The sequence below is a fragment of the Anabrus simplex genome, chromosome 5, assembly GCF_040414725.1.
Source record: "Anabrus simplex isolate iqAnaSimp1 chromosome 5, ASM4041472v1, whole genome shotgun sequence".
Classification (NCBI taxonomy): Eukaryota; Metazoa; Arthropoda; class Insecta; order Orthoptera; family Tettigoniidae; genus Anabrus; species Anabrus simplex.
In genome coordinates, this window is record NC_090269.1 from 97,648,736 (window position 1) to 97,672,344 (window position 23,609).

At 40.7% G+C, this 23,609-nt stretch overlaps 1 protein-coding gene across 6 annotated transcripts in view; it reads left to right on the forward strand.

Moving 5' to 3' along the window:
* The window catches only part of Sec15 (exocyst complex component Sec15), a 233,595-nt gene that overhangs the window by 87,156 nt on the left and 122,830 nt on the right, over positions 1-23,609 (forward strand). For all 6 annotated transcript variants that reach the window (XM_067147038.2, XM_067147037.2, XM_067147041.2 and 3 more), the window contains exon 7: positions 20,198-20,400. In XM_067147038.2, the coding sequence (XP_067003139.1) occupies positions 20,198-20,400 (203 nt within the window). The remainder of the gene's footprint in view (positions 1-20,197; positions 20,401-23,609) is intronic.

Sequence of the window (23,609 nt, forward strand, 5' to 3'; positions counted from 1 at the left end):
ATCCTGCATTGGTGTGAAACCTTCACCAGTAAATGGAGCAAAAAGCACAACATGATCCAGAATTATTTCCTTCACATACCAATGTACTGTAAGGCTCTCATGTTCAACGAAGAGCAAATTCTTCCTTGCAGTCAAATTGATTCCTGCCCACCCTATCAAAGAACCACCCTGAAAAGGCATCATGGGTGAAAATGTGCAAGGTGAATATCTTCCCCTGGCCTTCTCCACACCTTTACTCTATCGTCAGGTGATCGCAGGCCAAATCGTGACTCATCAATGAACAGCACTTGCTCCCATTGTTGACTGTCCAGTGAAGATGTTCTCGTGCAAAACACAGTCAAGTTGTACAATGCTGTTTGGTGAGCTCTGGATCTCTAGCGAATCTTCTCGATTGAAGATTGGCTTCTTTTAGTCTTTTTTGGACAGTTCTCTCACTAACATTGACCCCTCGAACTTTAGATTTCGTGCTGCAGTGGTTGTGGTGGTGTGGCGGTTGCAGAGAACTTGAAGCCAGAAGGAGGGATCATCTCTTGCCGATGTTACCCTCCTTGGGCCTGATCTTTGGCTCCTTGAATAGCTTCCAGTTTCCCTGTACCTTCTAACGGTTCTGAAAATCGTGGAGGGTACAATTCTCAACACTTCTGCATGCTGCAACCTCCTTCCACCAAACCAGTAGCCTATGCAGTATCTTCAGGGCTTAATGGCATATTTATTCCAAAGAATTAATTATAATTATGACAGAAGGGCTGGAGAGGGGAGCCTAGGATCCTGGACAAAAATGACCACACAAGAAAATTTTAATTTTTGAATGTGTTTCCTAAATTTTTTTGTTCTTTCTTTTCTCCATTCAAAAACAATTAACAACAAGGATAAATATTTAGAAAGAGGCTTTAACAATGAACAGTACCTAACAAAACAAGCTTTAGAGCTAGTTAATGACCAAGTAGAACAAGGTCCCAATTCACAAGACTTAGCCTTTAGAAGAAGCATGTTTTACACTCCCAAGGGATATCAAACTCCAAAACTTGAACACCCTTTGAGCCTCATACTCATATTGAGGTACCTCCTAAATACATTCCCAGTGGGGGAAACGATGAACCTTAAAAGCTTAGTAGCTTTAACCCTTTCGACACTCGCTGCCTTGTTTCAGCGACAGGCAACATCACAACATATGGATCGGAAGGATCCATTAGAAACAGGAGTCGTAGCTACTTACTGCAAATAGAAGTCTAATAGAAAAGGCCAAAACCAAATGAGAATGGGATGCTGAACCCAATTGAGCAATCCATGACATGACTACAATAAAACCTAATGGGGCAGAAGGCCCAGTGACACAGAGGATTAGCCATACCACATTGCAACTAAGACCAGGAAAGTTAATATCTGCAAAACAGAAAGTAATAAAATTAAATTTGGAAAAGTTTAATCGAATAACGCCTAATGAACAAGGGCAGTGAGGGTCCACACTCGTGCCTCCTTATGACATAGCACCCATTCGGAGGGCTACTCCATAGCCAGAAATCCTAGAAACCACCGAGCAAGTGGCCGTGCGGTTAGGGTTGCACATTACAAGATATTAGATATTAGTTATTGCACAGTTGTGATTTGCATTCAGGAGATAGTGGGTTTGAATCCCACTTTTGGCAGCCCTGAAGATGAGTTTCCTGAGGTTTCTGTACTGCCTACGTTTAAACACTGTCGAGAACACTATTTAACCTCAAATTTTAGGAGTGAATCACAATCAGAGGATATGTACCATGAAACATGACACAGGGGACACTCCAGTAACTGTCAGCTTCACTAAAATTCTTGTGGTAACTGACATTATATTTGGTGTAATTTCTGTAGAATTATAAGTCACTTCGACTACATCCATATCAGAATGACTTGTCCCGATCATCAGAGGGCTGTCACATACATCAACCGGGAGAGATTCATTTATTACATTTACTGCTAAGTAAGCACACATAATAGTGACTTTAAAAAGTAGGTTGTACGTGTGTGGTTTTTTTGGTGGTTAATTGTCACGCTAATTCAGGTTAAGTTTTTGGCAACTGTGAGATAGGAATAGGCAAGGAATGGGTAGGAAGAGCTGTGGCCATAATAACAGCCCTAGTATTTGCCTGATGTAAAATGGGGGAAACTACGCAGAAGCTATTTAGATTACACTCACTGTAACAACACTATAATCAAAGCTACACTTCCTCGTACGGTGGCATGTCACTTTATTGTTGATAATATTTTGAGATTTTATTTCCACTGAAAGCGATATCCTTATCTGTGGGCAAATCATGCTTAGCCATATTTGAGCAATGTGTAAGAAGATAATTGACTAATGTTTGGCACATGCACCAACAAATATCATTGGTTGCAACAAGCTAAGAGTTGCATGGAAGATACTTCTAGTTACATTTTTTAACCAATATTAAAACTTTCGACGACGTCTAGCTAAACACAGGCTGAACATTGTTTATGCAATGGAAGATTGTGCTCGACTTACACGTTCTGTAGGTAGACGTTGTCTAAGGCTTAAAACTAGTCACCATTCCTACAATTGGCCCATAAGGTCCAAGATCGCTCTTATTCAATGGGGCGAGCTGGACTTTGATTGGTTGACTTAATTTGAAATTCCAGTTGTGGCAACTTAGAAACAGAAGACATAAGCTAACAAGTGCCAACCCCTAACAGTTACAATACTTCACTAGAGAGAGTTCATTCCAAGTCCGTAGGTGGCACTCCAAACCAAAGTAGTGACATCTTTTAACAAACTTGAAAATTATGTGGTTTTCTGAAAGTTCAGGATGTCTTCACAAGACTGCACCATACACAGGCATTTAAGGTGTTGCCTACCACTAGGGAGAGGCCTTATGGATGTCACAATAATGACAAACATCTTACAAATGCATTAGATTGAAAGGGGATACAATACAACATTACAACAGTAAGTGCTTGAAGAGTGGAAAAACACTATTCCCTCACATCATGTGATGTGTTTTTTACGTTGCATGATAAGAAAATTAGGGATACTGCAATAAGCAATCCACACTTAATTTTTTTTGCTCACAAAACAAAGCCAACAACCTTACCCATCTAAAAGTATAGAATAAACTGTTGAACTTTGATTGAATATACTACCGAGCTCGATAGCTGTAGTCGCTTAAGTGCGGCCAGTATCCAGTATTCGGGAGATAGTAGGTTCGAACCCCACTGTCGGCAGCCCTGAAAATGGTTTTCCGTGGTTTCCCATTTTCATACCAGGCAAATGCTGGGGCTGTACCTTAATTAAGGCCACGGCCGCTTCCTTCCCACTCCTAGCCCTTCCCTGTCCCATCGTCGCCATAAGATCTATCTGTGTCGGTGCGACGTAAAACAACTAGCAAAAAAAAAAGATTGAATATACTGACCAGTAAAAAAAAACCACAAAGCACTTCAATTTCTTATCTGAAATCTTTATTCCAATATTCATTTACATTTTACAGAAGCTAGAGGTAGGGTTATACAAAATACCAAAATATGTTTTACAACACACAGTAACTTCCAATTTTCCTTGCATTTTCCAATTCTTGAAATCTTTCAGGTTCTTTTTTTTTTGTTTTCTTTTCAGTTGGTTTTTGTCAGTTATTATTAAATTTATGGCCAAACAAAGTTTGTACTACACCTCATGAGGACGCTGTTTACTAAAACATGGGCGTTTCCACCTGTAGCATCGTCGTATGAACACACTGGCATACTGCTGGGATGTGATACCACTCCTCCTGTAATGATGTTCTCAATTGTGCCAAGGTGTTTTTGTCACACCTGACGTTCCTTCCAAGTGTATCCCATACATGTTCAGTGGGACTACAGGACTACATGCTGGTCAGTCGAGGGTTCTCACAACCTGTTTTGTACGTCTGTCAGCCCCAGTTTGTATATGCTGTCCTTAGCAGGTGCTGCATGCTTTCTTGTTTCATCAGAAGGTGAACAGGTGGTTGGTCAGTTTCTTTGCAGATGATCTTTCCACCTGATCAAAGAAAGCTTCCCTCCTTTTCCTGGCTGTTGCCATCTCCTACACTTCTAACGCTTTGTCACTTCAGCCGGAACCTTGTTCACTCCTCCACTACGCAGCTGCAAGGATGTTACACGCTGCCTTTGCGTCTGCTAGGGGCAGCTTAAATTCTTATCTTCATCGATTTAAAGGTTTTCCGATCAGACACTTATCATTTTGAAATTGTTCTGTTGATTTGCAAGCAGTTTTGTCAGAATGATTGGAATTGTTGTTTTACAAGTCAGTTTGCTTAACTGCTCATTATGGCTTCTGTCATAAGATGAGGTCCATGTTAGTAAAGGAGATTTTTTTCAGTACAAGCAGAAAAGTTTATTTACTCTTCCAGACACTCTCGTAGACACAAATTTTGCAGCTTCACACAAAAATGAAGGGATTGTGATCATTCATCATCATCAATTCGGTGCAACCAACAAAACAAGTCAGCCACACAAGAGATGAGGACATGTCAATAAACTACATTCTGCAAACTAGAAGCAATAATTTTCCATCATCCAACATTAAGTTTCAGAGGTCCCCATTATATCAGCATATACAAGAAGTGGCAGCAAACCCAACTTCTAACAAAAACGAACAATCACTTTGACACAAATTTTACCTTTGTGTGTGTGTGTGTGTGTGTGTGTGTGTGTTTTTTGCTATATGTGCATTTATCATGTTAACTGACCTATAAAATCACAGTAGATTAACAGGAAATCAAAATCATAGAAAAATGTATATATTTAGGAGAAATAAAATAACCTCAATGAAAAGCAGACATGGCATAATAGAATAAATCTGACCAGAGCACAACATATCACAAGAGAAATATAAAATTTTTAAAAAAATCTCTTAGTAGCTACAAAATTAACGCACTATAAAACAGCTATACAACCAGAAATAACATTTGCGCGGGGAAACCATTTTCAAAACAACTAATACTGCAGAAATAGGCAGATTATTCAAGATTGAAAGAAGAATACATAATCAGAACATGCATAAACAAAAACTAAAATGGACTCTGGAGTCTAGCTTCTAATTTTTTTTTCTTTGCTATTTGCTTTACGTCGCACCGACACAGATAGGTCTTACGGCGACGATGGGAGAGGAAAGGCCTAGGAATTGGAAGGAAGCGGCTGTGGCCTTAATTAAGGTGTGAAAATGGGAAACCACAGAAAACCATCTTCAGGGCTGCCGACAGTGGGGCTCGAACCCCCTATCTCCCAATTACTGGATACTGCCCGCACTTAAGCGACTGCAGCTATCGAGCTCGGTGTAGCTTCTAATCAAACAGTCTGCAAGGAAATGGAACTCCAGACATCAGGACACTCGAAAACGGGATTATCAGGAGAATAAATAATTATGGAACACTAAGAGCAACATTAGATGGATTGCAGAAATCGGGAAGATACAAGGGAACTATAACTATAATAATAATAATAATAATAATAATGATAATAATAATAATAATAATAATAATAATAATAATAATAATAATAATAATAATAATAATAATAACAACATACATACATTATCATTATATACTGTTATGCCTTTCAGCGTTCAGTCTGCAAGCCTCTGAGAATTTACTAAACGTCGCCACAATCCTCGATTTGCAACTAGTGTTGTGGCCTCATTTAGTTCTATACCTCTTATCCTTAAATCGTTAGAAACAGAGTCTAACCATCGTCGTCTTGGTCTCCCTCTACTTCTCTTACCCTCCATAACAGAGTCCATTATTCTCCTAGATAACCTATCCTCCTCCATTCGCCTCACATGACCCCACCACCGAAGCCGGTTTATGCGTACAGCTTCATCCATCGAGTTCATTCCTAAATTAGCCTTTATCTCCTCATTCCGAGTTCCCTCCTGCCATTGTTCCCACCTGTTTGTACCAGCAATCATTCTTGCTACTTTCATGTCTGTTACTTCTAACTTATGAATAAGATATCCTGAGTCCACCCAGCTTTCGCTCCCATAAAGCAAAGTTGGTCTGAAAACAGACCGCTGTAAAGATAGTTTCGTCTGGGAGCTGACTTCCTTCTTACAGAATACTGCTGATCGCAACTGCGAGCTCACTGCATTAGCTTTACTACACCTTGATTCAATCTCACTATATTACCATCCTGGGAAAACACACAACCAAAACACTTGAAATTATCGACCTGTTCTAGCTTTGTATCACCAATCTGACATTCAATTCTGTTGGATTTCTTACCTACTGACATCAATTTAGTCTTCGAGAGGCTAATTTTCATACCATACTCATTGCACCTATTTTCAAGTTCCAAGATGTTAGACTGCAGGCTTTCGGCACAGTCTGCCATTAAGACCAAGTCGTCAGCATAGGCCAGGCTGGTTACTACATTTCCACCTAACTGAATCCCTCCCTGCCATTTTATACCTTTCAGCATATGATCCATGTAAACTACAAACAGCAAAGGTGAAAGATTACAGCCTTGTCTAACTCCTGTAAGTACCCTGAACCAAGAACTCATTTTACCATCAATTCTCACTGAAGCCCAATTGTCAACATAAATGCCTTTGATTGATTTTAATAATCTACCTTTAATTCCATAGTCCCCCAGTATAGCGAACATCTTTTCCCTCGGTACCCTGTCATATGCTTTCTCTAGATCTACGAAACATAAACACAACTGCCTATTCCTCTCGTAGCATTTTTCAATTACCTGGCGCATACTGAAAATCTGATCCTGACAGCCTCTCTGAGGTCAGAAACCACACTGGTGTTCATCCAACTTCCTCTCAACCACTGATTGCACCCTCCCTTCCAAGATGCCAGTGAATAGTTTGCCTGGTATACTAATCAATGAGATACCTCGATAGTTGTTGCAGTCCTTCCTGTTCCCTTGCTTATAGACAGGTGCAATTACTGCTTTTGTCCAATCTGAAGGTACCTTACCAACACTCCACGCTAATTTGACTACTCTATGAAGCCATTTCATCCCTGCCTTCCCACTATACTTCACCATTTCAGGTCTAATTTCATCTATTCCTGCTGCCTTATGACAATGCAGTTTATTTACTATCCTTTCCACTTCCTCAAGCATAATTTCACCAACATCATTTTCCTCCTCCCCATGAGCTTGACTGTTTGCAACACCACCATGATGATTTCCTTTTACATTGAGAAGATGTTCAAAATATTCCCTCCACCTCTCCAGTGATTCCCTGGGATCTGTTATGAGTTCACCTGAATTACTCAAAACACTGTTCATTTCCTTTTTCCCTCCCTTCCTAAGATTCTTTATTACTGTCCAGAAAGGTTTCCCTGCTGCTTGACCTAGCCTTTCCAGGTTATTACCAAAATCTTCCCATGACTTCTTTTTGGATTCAACAACTATTTGTTTCGCTCTGTTTCTTTCATCTATGTACAAATCTCTGTCTGCCTCGGCCCTTGTTTGGAGCCATTTCTGATAAGCCTTCTTTTTACGGTTACAGGCTGCTCTCGCTTCATCATTCCACCAAGATGTTCGCCTTTTCCCATCTTTACACACAGTTGTTCCTAGGCATTCCCTTGCTGTTTCTATTACAGCATCCCTGTATGCCACCCATTCACTTTCTATATCCTGAACCTGCTTACTGTCTACTGTTCGAAACTTCTCACTAATCATATCCATGTACTTCTGTCTAATTTCCTCGTCCTGGAGATTTTCTACCCTTATTCGTTTGCAGACAGATTTTACTTTCTCTACCCTAGGCCTAGAGATACTTAGTTCACTACAGATCAGATAATGGTCTGTATCATCGAAAAATCCCCGAAAAACTCGTACATTCCTAAAAGATTTCCTGAATTCAAAGTCTGTTAAGATATAGTCTATTATGGATCTGGTACCCCTAGCCTCCCATGTGTAGCGGTGAATAGCCTTATGCTTGAAGAATGTATTCGTAACAGCTAAACCCATACTAGCACAGAAGTCCAGCAAACGCTTCCCATTCCCATTAGCTTCCATATCTTCCCCACATTTACCAATCACCCTTTCGTATCCTTCAGTTCTATTCCCAACTCTCGCATTGAAATCGCCCATTAGCACTATTCTATCCTTGCTGTTGACCCTGACCACGATGTCACTCAATGCTTCATAAAACTTGTCAACTTCATCCTCATCTGCACCCTCACATGGTGAATACACGAACACAATTCTTGTCCTAATTCCTCCCACTGACAAATCTACCCACATCATTCGCTCACTTACGTGCCTAACAGAAACTATGTTGCGTGCAATGGTATTCCTGATAAAGAGCCCTACCCCAGACTCTGCCCTTCCCTTTCTAACACCCGTCAAGTACACTTTATAATCTCCTATCTCTTCCTCCTTATCTCCCCTTACCCAAATATCACTTACTCCTAGCACATCCAGATGCATCCTCTTTGCTGACTCAGCAAGTTCTACCTTCTTTCTTCCATAAGCCCCATTAATATTGATAGCTCCCCATCGAATTCCATTTCGTTCGCCAAGTTGTTTCCAAGGAGTCCCTCGCCTGTCAAATGGGAGTGGGACTCCATTACTCCCATAGGTCCGAGGCTTGCTTAAAGTGTTCTGAGCTCGGTAAATTCATGAAGCAGGATGCTGCCCTACTTGCACATAGTCCAAGTGAGGATCTCTCCTCTAACGGGTTATGGACCACCGGTGAATTGTGTAGTCCTAGCCGCTTGAGCACAAGGAGGGCCACGACTCAGAATATGTCCAAGATGTCCACTCCCATTCCATAACAACTGGTATCCCGACTCTCAGGACCACTTACTAGGCCACTCAGCCGTTGCCCATGGTTCACGAACTAGGACGTGACTACAGTAACCCACAAACATGAACCATGAATAATAATAATTGTTACCGGGTTTTTGTGGTAGTTAAGCATGAAAGAAGGTGCTGGGTGGTGAATAGGTCTCAAGCTACTAAAGAGAAATTAAATTTTAAAATTTAACAAGGTTATATTTTCTTTTCAAAATTAGGTAACAACAAATAGAACAGGCACTTAGTAGCCGAAATACAACTTGGAATGTACAATTACAGGGATTAAAGAATTTGGGCTTCGAGCCCTGAAAACACAATTCTTGAGCAACTAGCTCAACTTTACGATATACCAATTTCGACAAAAGGGGCAGAAGACCCCAATCAAACCCTGGAGCCCTTGCTCCAAATTACACAGCAAAGCCTCCTCGAGGCATACAACTCTCAGTCTTAGAAAAGAGCCACTCGCTCTTAAAGTTAAGCCTCTCCCAGGCCACACCAAACTCAACTTTCAAGTTGTCCTCAAAGGACATATACACAGGGGTAAAATACCCAACCTACTGAGGTCTATTAGGTGAGAAAAGATTAATACATGACCTCAAAATACAACTTGAGAGGAGGCGAACTTGCACTCCTAATACACTTTGCTTAAGACCTACTTGGCACTAGGCCGTTAATACAAGGGCTAATCCCATACTACAGAGGTGACTTAATGGCAATTTACATTACATTACGGGAGAATTGGTTGAGAAAAATAAGTTCACCTCAAGACGATGTGAGTGGGAACTCGAGAGGGTTAGCACTCTCTATCCCATAATGTAGCTTTACAAGAGAATAGAAGAAAAGAGTAGTTACATTTTAGGAAAAGGTTACATGATGGAAAACGCTTCGAACCCGCCGCGAGCGTTAAACTGCCGACCTAGCAAGAAAAGAAGATATTAATAGGCCATTACCTGGTAGTAGATCGCTGCCGAGGAAAGAGGCGCTTCCCGCCTCCTGCTATGTACTTAATACACTGAAAGATGGAACAGAAGTGGCCCGGAGACCCCAAAATCAGCAGTTTATAACCTCTCGCGGAAGATTCTAGGCGTTAGGGGAAATAAAACACCCTCCCTCAAAGTTTTTATTGGTTCGGGAAAAGAAACCCCTTACATAGAGGAAAAGAAACACATTATTGGTGGAAAATTAATTAAAGAAATTCGGGATTGGCTAGATCCAAAATAAGGGGAAAAGGAGGGGTATACAGCCAACTTAAACCATGACAGAAAGAAATTTAACAAAGAGCAAACTCTTGAAATAAAAATTTCTCCAACAAAATAGTTCTTTGATTTCGCACTAGGTCGCACTATTGTTGATCTTCAGTAGTGTCCTCTAGAAGAGAAAGTTCGCACTTCTTACTTCAAGCGGAACAAAAACACATCAAAAGTGACACAGTTCAAAAACTCAAAATTTTCCATGTGGTGACATCTTCTGAGTAAGTAGAGAATTAATAGAATAGATAAAGTTCAACCTTCCTCCAGAAGAGGAGTTTCAACTGGCGCAACTTTTAAATAAACGGTGTAGAGGTGTACCGCCCGGTACAGACCTCCCCCCCCAAAAGTTCCTCCAAGGGGTAACACAGAAGAACATAAGCTTTGTTTCCAAAATAAGGTCCAAGTTTTGATGTGTATATTAAGATTAATTGCGGAAGCATTTATAAGATTTTAGTAATTTGGTTGGTTGCAATTTCAAAATTTTGTTGTTGCCGGTGCAGTAAAGTTTTTCTGTTGTAGTAGTTGAATTTCTGAAGATAAACCTTTAATGCTTAAAAGTGAAGAAAAGTTTTGCAATGTCCACCAAATATTGTTGTTAAATTCCCATATGTAGTTATCGCTTAAGGTGACTGTCCATGTAGTTGATGTAGATTGAGTCGAATGGCCGGACCGGCCATTGCAGCTTGCGTCCAACGGGGGCCGCTCGGACCCCTCAAGTACCCTGAGATACCGCTCGCCCGCACTATGAGGGGAGCAGAGGTGTTGAAGTACGCCGCGCCCGCGGTGAACAGATACAGGCTGCGGGCATGTAGCAGGTCGTGCGCCGCACATCAGCCTTGGCCGGGAGGTGAGCTCCGGCTCGCCGTGCACATGTCGTCCTCGCTGGAGAGGAGGGGGCCCATCCCCCTCCCCAGTCGCTGCACGGCGCTGCGCGGCTGCGGGGGCGCTGAAACATTAAAGCTAGGCGGCAGAATTGTGTTGGACTATCATCTTCTTTGAGGGTACAGGCTTGTGGAGAGGTTGAGGGGCCAGCGGCGTATAGTTATTCATGGTATTCATTAAGCCACTGTGTAGAGTGGAGCAGGAGACGGGAGCGTGGTAATGGCCGTGGCAAAGACAGGATGGCAGTTTAATGGGTCGGGGCAGGTTTCACAAAAGGCTTACATCTAAAACCAAAATATTACAGAAGGGGCAGAATGCCTTAAAAGTGAAACTCAAAAAAAAAATATAACCTTCATATCCTTTCAAAATAATATGAAGCAAGTTAACACAAAATTACACCGGTTTCACCTGGGACAGGTGAACTCTAAATATCCTCTCGGTGGCTGGATTACTTAGCAATAAGGTAACCGGCGTAAGAAAATCGAGAATGATACAAGGCCCATGAAATCTGGGGGCAAGCTTGCCCGCGGGAACAAAATTTTTGACCATAACCTGGTCACCTACCTTCAAGGTGGTGGGTCTCCGTCCACGATCATACCTTTCCCTAACCTTTTCATGAGATACTTTAAGATTAGCTTTAGCCTTCTTCCAAAGATCTTTAATGTTATCCGGATCTATTGTCTCGGGTAGAATGTCATTCAAAGACCAGAGGTTAGAGAGCGGCGAGTTGGGAACAAACTTGAACATCAAGGAAGCTGGAGTAAACTTGTGAGATTCATGAACCGCCGAATTCAAAGCAAAAGCTATCCAATGCAGGGACGTGTCCCACCTGGAAGGATCTTCATGATGATAGGCAATGAGTGCGGACCTGAGATTACGGTTAACTCGTTCAGCCAGAGATGGTTGCGGGTAATAAGCAGAAGTAGTTACATGAGATATTGATAAGTCAAAACAGAATTTACGAAATAAATTAGATGTAAAAGCCTTAGCATTATCAGATACGATATATTGACACGGACCAAAAGAAGCAAAAATAGAATTTAAGCAGGTAATGGTGGACTGAGCGGTAGCCAGCTTAGTCGGAAATAACCAGGAAAATCTAGTAAAACCATCTACACATACAAAGATAAACTTGTTGGCATTACCCTTTGACTGGGGGAAGGGTCCCACATAATCGATATACAGGCGTTCCATGGGGCGCGACGCTTGATGAGAAGACAAAAGGCCTACTTTAGTGGACATGGTGGGTTTACTGATCAAACAAGATTTACAAGCTTTTACAAGTTCCCGAATTTCACCGTCCATACCTTTCCAGATGAACATTTCACGAATCTTTTCACGAGTTTTAAAGATACCCAGATGCCCCCCCAATGGGGTCTCATGATAGTATTTGAAGATCATAGGCACGAGAACAGCTGGAACGACAACTTTCATCATCTTGTCATGCCTCGAAGGGCAACATAAAACACCATTCCTCAGAACATAAGGGACGACATGCTCCCCAGAAGAAAGGGTTTCCATTATCGGAGCCAGCGTCGGATCTTCACGTTGGTATTTCTCGATATCCCTAAAGAGCATGGGGGCATCAGTTAAAATGGCATTAACATCAAATAGTGTGGACTCGGGAGGAGATGAACGGTCGACCGGTTCATGGTTCTCAACGTCGTTTGAAAACATACGGCTGAGTCCATCAGCAACCACATTTTCAGTACCTCTGATATGCCGTACATCGAATTGGAAGGCAGAAATACGGATGGCCCAACGGGCTATACGACCTGTACGACGCGGTCTACCTAAGACCCAGCTTAAGGCTTGATTATCTGTCTCCAGATCGAATTTGACGTGTTCCAGATAGAGACGGAACTTTTCTAAGGCGAATAAGACTGCCAAACCTTCAAGCTCATATATGGAGTACTTTGCTTCTTGAACCGATAGAGTCCTAGATGCATAGGCGATGGGACGCCTCCCTAGTTCAGTCTCTTGAAGAAGGACTGCAGCTACAGCTGACGACGACGCGTCCGTTTGGACGATGAATTTCTTCGAGAAATCAGGCATAGCAAGTACAGGGGCATTACAGAGAGCTAATTTAAGATCTTCGAAAGCGGCTTGTTGAGAAGGTCCCCACTCGAATTTGATGCCTTTCCTACGAAGAAGGTTTAAGGGCGCCGCTCTATTAGCAAAATTAGGAATGAACTTCCTGAAGAAATTCACCATGCCAATGAACCTGGCGATACCTTTAATGTCCTTGGGAGGTTTAAAATCACGGATGGCCTGTGTTCTAGAATGATCGACTGCTACACCATCAGGTGACACAATATGCCCTAGGAATGACATAGAGGGCTTAGCAAAGGCAACCTTGGACAACTTAACAGTTAACCCAGCCTTACGAAGGCGATTGAGAACTTCTCGCAAATGATCTAGATGTTCTTCAAAGGTTTCGGAAAATACGACGACATCATCCAAGTAGTGATATAAGTACTCAAATTTGATGTCGGAGAAGACCCTATCTAGTAGCCTCGTGAGCACAGCTGCCCCCGTGGGGAGCCCGAAAGGCACGCGGTTGTATTCATATAAATTCCAGTCCGTGGCAAACGCTGTAAGATGTTTAGACTCTTCGGCAAGGGGAATTTGATTATAGGCCTGATTCAAGTCCAAGATGGTGAAGAACTTGGCCTTACGAAACCATGAAAAGCAAGAATGAAGGTCGGGAAGGGGCACAGATTGCAACACCACCTTCCGATTGAGAGCCCTGTAATCAATGACAGGCCTGAAGCCTCCTTGAGGTTTCGGTACTAGAAAAATAGGCGAAGAATACGCTGACTTAGAGGGCCTAATAATACCATCCTTCAACATCTGATCGATGATTTCTTTCAGAGCCTTCATTTTAGGTGGAGATAGCCTATACGGTGGAAAACGGACAGGAATAGAATCCGTGACCTCAATTTTGTATTCAATAAGGTCAGTAACACCAAGAGTATCAGAGAACACCTCGGGAAACGACTGACACAGTTTGCGAATACTATCAGCCTGCTCCTCAGGTAGATGTCTAAGGTCTAACAACATCTCATCCTGGGTAGGCGAAATAGATGAACATGACACAGAATTACACTTTAATAGTGGGATTTTACAACTAGAAGCAAATTTGAATGTGCACGACCTAGACTGCAGATCGAGCACAAGACCAGTGTGAGAAATAAAGTCAGCTCCCAATATAATGGGGCAAGACAATTGCTTAGCCACAAACAATTTAACTTTCCATGTAAACTTAAAAACACGAATTTTGACCAGTAAGGAACCTAGAATTTCTAATGGAGATGAATTAGCCGAAACGTATTGAACAGGAGAAGAGACATAGTCAGGGAGTTTACAAACAGATTTCAATTTAGAATACCAATCAGCCGAAATAATGGAACAAACACTGCCTGAATCTAAGAGAGCTGTTATAGGCTCGTTATTTAACTCAATCTTAAGAAAAGGAACAGGTGCGGGGGTATCCGCCGCAATCCTAAGACACTCTTTAGGGCATTCAAACGATGAATTTGAAGGCTGGTCGTTCTCTGCATTTACAACCTGTTTACTAGGGGCTGAGTCTCGGGAAGATGGATTAGTCGGCTCAGCCGACGCCACTAGTCACTTTTTATTATTGGCATAGCTGGAATTTGCACCAGAAGTTGAGCAGGAGGGGGTGCTATTTGAGTTTGGGCAATTCTTGGCGATATGTGAGAAGGCCCCACACTTAAAACAGCCTTGTGATGACCCTGCTCCATTCCTTGTCCCACTTGACTTGATCAGAGGACACTTATTCCGCAGATGGTCAGGCGACCCGCAAGCATAACATTTACGGGGATTGACTGGTCGGCGAGGTGGAGGCCGAGTGTTACTAAAGGAAGGCGGGGGTTCTTTCGCGACACGCAAAGAATCGGCGTATCTAACTCCTTCCGCTGAGACTGCCAATGCTTCAAGTTCCGAGAACGTTTGCGGGCACGCCGCGAAACACAAATATGACCTATAGGATGGTGAAATACCTTCCACAATAGCTTGTACAATTTGATCCTCAGGGAAGTGAAGAGCAAACACCCTAGTATAAAACTTAATGTCTTGGATGAAGTCAGCCAAGTTTTCATCCAAGCGCTGTACACGGTAATAGTACTTCTGAATCAGGGAGGACCTGGCCCTAGCCGGGATGAAGTTAGCTAGCAAATGGGCATGGAAATCCTCAATAGATGATTGCTCGGCAATGGCTCTTACGATTTTATCAGAGAGAATACCAATAGCATACGGATAGATAATTTGCAAAATTTGACATGGCGAAAGAGAAAAAACAAGAGCATGATCCTGAAATTCCACTAGAAATCTTAAAAATGAAATTACGTCACTGGTGGTATTAACGGAAAACTTGGATATACCTCTGAGCAACATTGCCAATGGATGAGGCAAGCTGCTAAACCCGGGCGACATAGTAGGCAAAGGTTTCAATGGCAAGGAAGTTAATTCAGCACGTACATTGTTCAACGATGTGCGGCGTTCAGACTCGTTGTCCAATGGGGCAGAGATAGTTTGAGCAGCAACGGTTATCCTATTGCCTTCTCCCTTAGCAGGATCTTCCTCACTACTTACATTCACAACGGTGGGCTGATCAGATTTGGGAGGAACTTCCCCAGTTAACAATTGAGTGACTTTACTAGACAATTCAGAGATAGTTTCAAGGAGCGTATTAGCTTGCTTCCTCTGAACGTCATTCACCTTCAGAGACAACAGATCATTAACTCTATTTGAAAAGTGATATAGCCTGCCTTGCACACGCTTAATTTGATTAGGAGACGGATCGTTTTCATCAAAAAAGCTGACTACAGATGCTAGCCCAGTAATATTCTCGACGATCGTGGAAAGAGAATCATCAATTTCTTTCTCTCCCAAATTGGGGATGGAAATGGGCAAATCAAGGGACTCTCTAAGCTTGTTGGTGTCGATTGCAACCGTGCCTCCAGATTGCACATTTCTGATAGTTAACTCGTATATCAACTCCTCTTTGCGCAAATAGTTAAGTAGGAGAACATCGCGAGGGCCGGGCATGATGACAGAACAATTTTGAAAAACTCAAAAAATTCCAGCAACTGAGACAATTATTAGAGTTCGAATCAAAGCAATGTTTAGCCGTCAAAAGGGGCTAAATTGAGACCCATTCAACCACGCTCTGCTACCACTTGTTACCGGGTTTTTGTGGTAGTTAAGCATGAAAGAAGGTGCTGGGTGGTGAATAGGTCTCAAGCTACTAAAGAGAAATTAAATTTTAAAATTTAACAAGGTTATATTTTCTTTTCAAAATTAGGTAACAACAAATAGAACAGGCACTTAGTAGCCGAAATACAACTTGGAATGTACAATTACAGGGATTAAAGAATTTGGGCTTCGAGCCCTGAAAACACAATTCTTGAGCAACTAGCTCAACTTTACGATATACCAATTTCGACAAAAGGGGCAGAAGACCCCAATCAAACCCTGGAGCCCTTGCTCCAAATTACACAGCAAAGCCTCCTCGAGGCATACAACTCTCAGTCTTAGAAAAGAGCCACTCGCTCTTAAAGTTAAGCCTCTCCCAGGCCACACCAAACTCAACTTTCAAGTTGTCCTCAAAGGACATATACACAGGGGTAAAATACCCAACCTACTGAGGTCTATTAGGTGAGAAAAGATTAATACATGACCTCAAAATACAACTTGAGAGGAGGCGAACTTGCACTCCTAATACACTTTGCTTAAGACCTACTTGGCACTAGGCCGTTAATACAAGGGCTAATCCCATACTACAGAGGTGACTTAATGGCAATTTACATTACATTACGGGAGAATTGGTTGAGAAAAATAAGTTCACCTCAAGACGATGTGAGTGGGAACTCGAGAGGGTTAGCACTCTCTATCCCATAATGTAGCTTTACAAGAGAATAGAAGAAAAGAGTAGTTACATTTTAGGAAAAGGTTACATGATGGAAAACGCTTCGAACCCGCCGCGAGCGTTAAACTGCCGACCTAGCAAGAAAAGAAGATATTAATAGGCCATTACCTGGTAGTAGATCGCTGCCGAGGAAAGAGGCGCTTCCCGCCTCCTGCTATGTACTTAATACACTGAAAGATGGAACAGAAGTGGCCCGGAGACCCCAAAATCAGCAGTTTATAACCTCTCGCGGAAGATTCTAGGCGTTAGGGGAAATAAAACACCCTCCCTCAAAGTTTTTATTGGTTCGGGAAAAGAAACCCCTTACATAGAGGAAAAGAAACACATTATTGGTGGAAAATTAATTAAAGAAATTCGGGATTGGCTAGATCCAAAATAAGGGGAAAAGGAGGGGTATACAGCCAACTTAAACCATGACAGAAAGAAATTTAACAAAGAACAAACTCTTGAAATAAAAATTTCTCCAACAAAATAGTTCTTTGATTTCGCACTAGGTCGCACTATTGTTGATCTTCAGTAGTGTCCTCTAGAAGAGAAAGTTCGCACTTCTTACTTCAAGCGGAACAAAAACACATCAAAAGTGACACAGTTCAAAAACTCAAAATTTTCCATGTGGTGACATCTTCTGAGTAAGTAGAGAATTAATAGAATAGATAAAGTTCAACCTTCCTCCAGAAGAGGAGTTTCAACTGGCGCAACTTTTAAATAAACGGTGTAGAGGTGTACCGCCCGGTACAATAATAATAATAATAATAATAATAATAATAATAATAATTATCCAACAGACTAGATACAGAGCTCTTAATGGCCAGAGCAAAAAAAATTGAGGTGGCTTTCCAAACCACTCGGAGCATATATAAAAAGGTGTTTTACTACAAAAACCAAAATTCATCATAACGCTGTCATCAAGCCAACCTTGAATAAAAGTTGAGTAATATATAATGAAACTTATTGTGGTCTCTAGTTGGCCGATTAGCAAGTCCACCTCCCTGACTGACTGCTATTTTTATCTCAAAGGGTGCAGAAAAACATCTTTGGTATTTTACTTTGGACTTTGTATTAGTTAGGGTTACCTGTATTATTACTAGCAGGTTTTCATTGACTCTATCTCTGCAGTTATTTGAAGCAACACATCACAATCAGTGGAGACATATGCCTTCTGAAATATACAAATATACCCATGTATATTTGGCCTCTCAACACATATCTTATTATAGTTTTAAGAACATGGATTTGGTCTGCTGCTGATCGGGCTTTCTGCAAACCTCCTTGGTATTCTCCAGGTGAGTGATAAACTTGCTCTTCTAGTCATTTTAGGGTGGATAACGCTGCAATCTTGTATGGTGCTGGGGGAATAATGAGATACCATGATATTTCCTTACGTAAAAAATGGATTAATGCTACTTTCCAGTCTTCTGCTGGTAGTTCCTTCTTCCATATGTTAATGGTCTTTTGCAAGACATCTGTTGCTTCTTATGGCATGTATTTCCATAGTTCTGCCATCGTGGAATCCTCACCAGAGGCCTTGTTTTTCAATCTGCCTATGTGGTGTTCAATTTGTTGTGATTCGGGGAATAGGACAGCAGGTGCTAGCTTTTTGATTTGTTGGTTCTGATGGGGACGACTGATCTTTCATAATTTAGAAGGTTGATGTATTCGGCAAGGACCTCAGTTACATGGAATTAATCTCATTAATTGATTAATTAATCTCAGGACCTCAGTTTTCTTCATTTGAAGTTGGTAAGATCCATCTTTGCTTTGACCGCTAAGGAAGGAATGCTTTTACCATTGTATCTTCCTTTAAAACCCCTATAAAATTCTTGGAACTCACTTTGCTGGAAATTTTTTCATTTGTTCCTGTTTGTACTTGCATTCCTCGCTCCATATTATCTTCGCTGTTTGTACCTATTGAGTTTTGTAGATGTTCCAATCTTCCTCTCTTTTGGACATCTACATTTTCCAGATATGTAGATGATCCACCAAGGCTTGTTCACAACTTCCACTCCACCAGGCATGTTTCTTCTTCTTTTAACCTCTTTGACTTCTTTTGAAGCTTGAACTACCTGCCTTTTTGCATAGTTTAAGTCCAAACTCACTGGCCGGGTGTGTTCTTTGAATTCATTCTCATTTTTTCCCTGAGTTTCTTTGTGTCGAAGCCCGTTATGGCAGGTTGCTTTTCATTAACTGTTGAAACATAATCTCCGTTGATGCCGTTCATTATTTCGGGACCGTACCTTGTTGGAATTTTCCCATTGCTGAATTTAGAGATTGCCATGTAATTAGTTTTCTGGAAAGGTGACTTAAAGTGGGTGAACAGCAGCTGGAGGTTGATTCTCATATAATTCATTATAATCCAGAATCATTCTAGTTCTCTTGTGAATCGAGTATAGCCTAATGACATATTTGTATTTCTGGTCCTGTCCTTGTTGTGCATTTAAATCTCCCATTAAAATCTTGATGTGGTGTTCTGGAATTTTTGTTATTTCGATACAAGGATGTTCCAAAATCAGTCTGTGTTCTCAGATTCTTTTTGGTTTTGGCTGTTAATCGGGGCATGGACATTGGTTAATGTGTATGTTTTGTTTGCACATTGCAAGGATATTAGGAGAACCTATTGTTTATAGGTTCAAACTTTGAGAGAGATCGAAGGGTTGATGTGTTGACTGCAGAGGCTTTTTTGGGCTTTGCTCTTGGGGAAAAAAAAAACAAAAAAAAAACAAAGAACGCCCATCTGATTAGAAAGTTTCATCATCCGTGAAGTGTGTTTCTTGCAGTGCTCTTACTGAGATATTGTTTTCATGGAGGGTTGTGGTCAGTTTCATTTTGTCAATTTGTGTGAGAGAGTTTATGTTGAAATATCCTAGAAAAAGTCTTAGATTTGGGCCTGAGTTTTTGTGACTGTTTGGGGTTTCCAAGACTTTCCAATTTGTCTTCAGCATAATGTCGCATCCCCTCAAAATCCAATCGGGATGCATGCATTGCTTGTCGGCAACAGTGGATTCCTGCAAAGAGTTACCACCTTGAGTTAATAGTGTGTTTCCGTTGTCATCTTGCTTGTAAATTTGAGTCTGATTTGGGCCAGTTGCACAATCCGAATACAACCAGGATTGTTAGTCCTGGGGGGCTTTGGCTATTATTAAGGCATCTGTTTTATTGCCTAATAACAACCCTCCTCCTTTATTTGGCAAAAGCAACTATTAAGCTACCCTATCAACTGAGTAGTTACTACAGGTGTTTATCATCATCATCATCATTTACTATCAGAGAATTCTTCTTGTGACAAGGATTGCTGTGTGATGTACTGATAGTGAAAGATTTATTTTTTCTTCAGGTGAAGTGGATTACGAGGCTCCAGCTGAAAGTACCTATGATGCTGAAGAGGATCTCAGTGCTCAGGATCTGATAGATTTCTCTCCCGTGTACCGGTGCCTACACATCTATTCCGTTCTTGGGTCTCGTGAAACATTCGAGACATATTATAGAAAGCAGAGGAAGAAACAGGCCCGTCTTGTGTTGCAGCCACCTACAAATATGGTAAGTGGTGGTGGTCAGTATTGGTTCAAACACATCACTCTCGGGCTTGGCATGGAGTTTATTCCATAGTGGAATTACGGTAGAATGTGGGTAAAACTTACTTTAATTTATTTTGTCATTGTAATTATCTGTCACTAATGGTTCACTGTGTGAATTGGTCATAGTGTTATGTCCCTTATGTTTAGAGGGCAGAAATAAAATCCATTTAGCACTTGTGCTGTATGATGTTTGCAGTAAATTATCTCTGGTGATAAATTTTGTGTTTACATGACAAAATTAATTAAAATTTAGCAGTAAATCGGCTCGCAGAGAAGATCTCTATCTGGGTTAGTAAAGTGGAATGTTGAAATTTACATGCAGACAGCCTAAATGAGTAAAGAAAAGGGCATGCACACGGTAGGTAAGACCATGTGATTACTTTTTTCCCCTTAATGCTTTTAATTTTAGTTGATCCTCGATGAAGATGAAACTCACAACACAGAGAAACGACCCTTCATAAAATATTATGCTATCAAAATTGTCAAGATCATAATGTGTAAGGTTGCAAATAAATAGGAAGGATTATGACAGTGTATCGTAGGTGTCCCGGGACTTACTGTATGGCAGTGCTGAGACACTTTGGTTACTCTGAATGCTTTGTTGATCAGGCTCCATGATGGTATGTCTGGTCTGGTTATCCATCAAAAAATTATCTCTGATGCTTTCCCTGTCGCACACTGATTGAAGCAAGGCTCCGTCCTTGCCTCTACAGTCTTCGCCCTGTATGTGGCTGCTATGCTCTGGCATTGAGTTAAGGTATCGCCTTGATGGAAGTCTCGTCATCTTAAGACTTCATTCACATTGCTTAACTCAGGTGTATATATCAATCAGTCAGTCACCACAGATCTGCATTTAGAGCAGTCGCCCAAGTGGCAGATTCCCTATCTGTCGTTTACCTAGATTTTTTTTAAAATAAATGCAAAGAATTTGGAAATTTGTTGAACATCTCCCTTGGTAAATTATTCTAATCCCTAACTCCTCTTCTTGTAAACAAGTATTTTCCCCATTTTGTCCTTTTGAATTCCAACTTTATCTTCATATTGTGATTTTGCCTTAAAAAAACACCACTCAATCAATCACGCAATCTCTCCACTGATGGTTTGGAACATACCACTTAGTCCAGCAACTCTTCTTCTTTCTCCCAAGTCTTCCCAGCCCAAACTTTGCTACATATATATTTATAACTTTAAATTCTGTGGAAACTACTGCAGAATAAATAAAACTATAAAATACCTGGGAAGGTGGAATTACACATCTGTGTGTACAGATCAGATATGAAATTCATCACATGTGATATAAAATACCTGATAAAGAAAATTATACATGCTACTTCTTCTATGAGGGAGTCTAATTTTCATTATTGACCATACGTGTTTCAACCCTTGGTATGGGTCATCTTCAGTAGATTTGACTTTTGAAAGTACATATGTTATAGTCAATGATGTGCTTAAATGTTTTAAGACATAGTATATTAAGATTTCCAGAGAAATCTTGAGTATTAAAAATACTTTCATAGCTCAAGACTATCGTGAATAAAAGTTTGTGCATAGTGTTGTCTTTAAGTCTATTTAAATCTAGAAACAAATGTAGAGTTCAGTTAAAATAATTTTAATAATAATAATAATGCTATTTGCTTTACGTCCCACTAACTACTCTTTTACGGTTTTCGGAGACGCCGAGGTGCCGGAATTTAGTCCCACAGGAGTTCTTTTACGTGCCAGTAAATCTACCGACACGAGGCTTGCGTATTTGAGCACCTTCAAATACCACCGGACTGAGCCAGGATCGAACCTGCCACGTTGGGGTCAGAAGGCCAGCGCCTCAACCGTCTGAGCCACTCAGCCCGGCTAAAATAATTTTAAAAATACGTGTTCTATAGTTTAATAATCAGTTGTAGAAAACATAGTACATTACATTTTTTGTTGTAAAGGTCTTGAATATTAAAATATTCTTTAGTTCAAGGTCATGAGTAAGAATTTGTACACAGTGTTGGGATGACTATAAACATAAAGTTAAATTTGAGATATGATCTCTTGTCTTGATATATAAAATCATAAAATCATGTTATATAATGAGCCTTCGTGGCTCAGGCGACAGCGTGTCAGCCTTTTCACCAATGGGTTCCATGTTTCAAATCTCGGTCGCTGCATGTGAGATTTGTGCTGGACAAAGCGAAGGCGGGACAGGTTTTCCTCCAGGTACTCCGGTTTTCCCTGTCATAATTCATTCCAGCAACACTCTATTATCATTTAATTTCATCTGTCATTCATTAATCATTGCCCCAGAGGAGTGCGACAGGCTTCGGCAGCCGGCACAATTCCTACCCTCTTCCTACCAACACCCATAATCTATTAAAAGAAATGCAGCTATACGGGGGCTTCATTCATTCCATTCCTGACCCAGTCGAATGACTGGAAACAGGCTGTGGATTTTCATTTTCATATTATATAGTAACAGCCTGCTCTTTTTTTTTTTTTTTTTTTTTTTTTTTTTTTTTTTTTTTTTTTTTTTTTTTTTTTTTGTGTTATTCTAAATACTCTGTGAATAGCTATCAAATGCCTTTATGTGGGGAAGTAAGTTGTATACATGCTTGAGGTTTGATGTTAATTGAGACTGTATTGAGACCCTCATTAAGACTGTATTGAGAGAGTCGCAATTAACATCTAATCTCAGGAATGTATACAACTTACTTCCTCACATCAATGCATTTGACAACTACAGTAGAAATCAGTTATAGTGAGAATTCATAACAACGAAAAATTTACTTTTGAAGTTAAAAACTTCATAATTGTTCCGTATTGAACTGAGAATCGCAATACTAAAAAGAAAGTATAGAGGTTCCACCTTTCAATGCACTGTTATTAAGTTGTAACAATATTAAGTTACAACATGTTAACTTTGGGACCAGTTTCGACACATTTAAAGTGTCATCATCAGCCGATTAAGAGAACTAGGCAAAAGGAGTAAATCATAAACAATTATAAACACACATAACAAATATAAGACATTATTCGCAGTCAAAAGGATGTACATAGAAATATCAACACTTATGAAGAAGTAATTTCAGTTGAAGATTTTTTGTAACGTGACAGTCTTGTATATTCCTGCTGTGCTGTAATCACGTTAAGACATTGAATTGATGGCAGATAACGAGTTAAAAAGCTTGATCC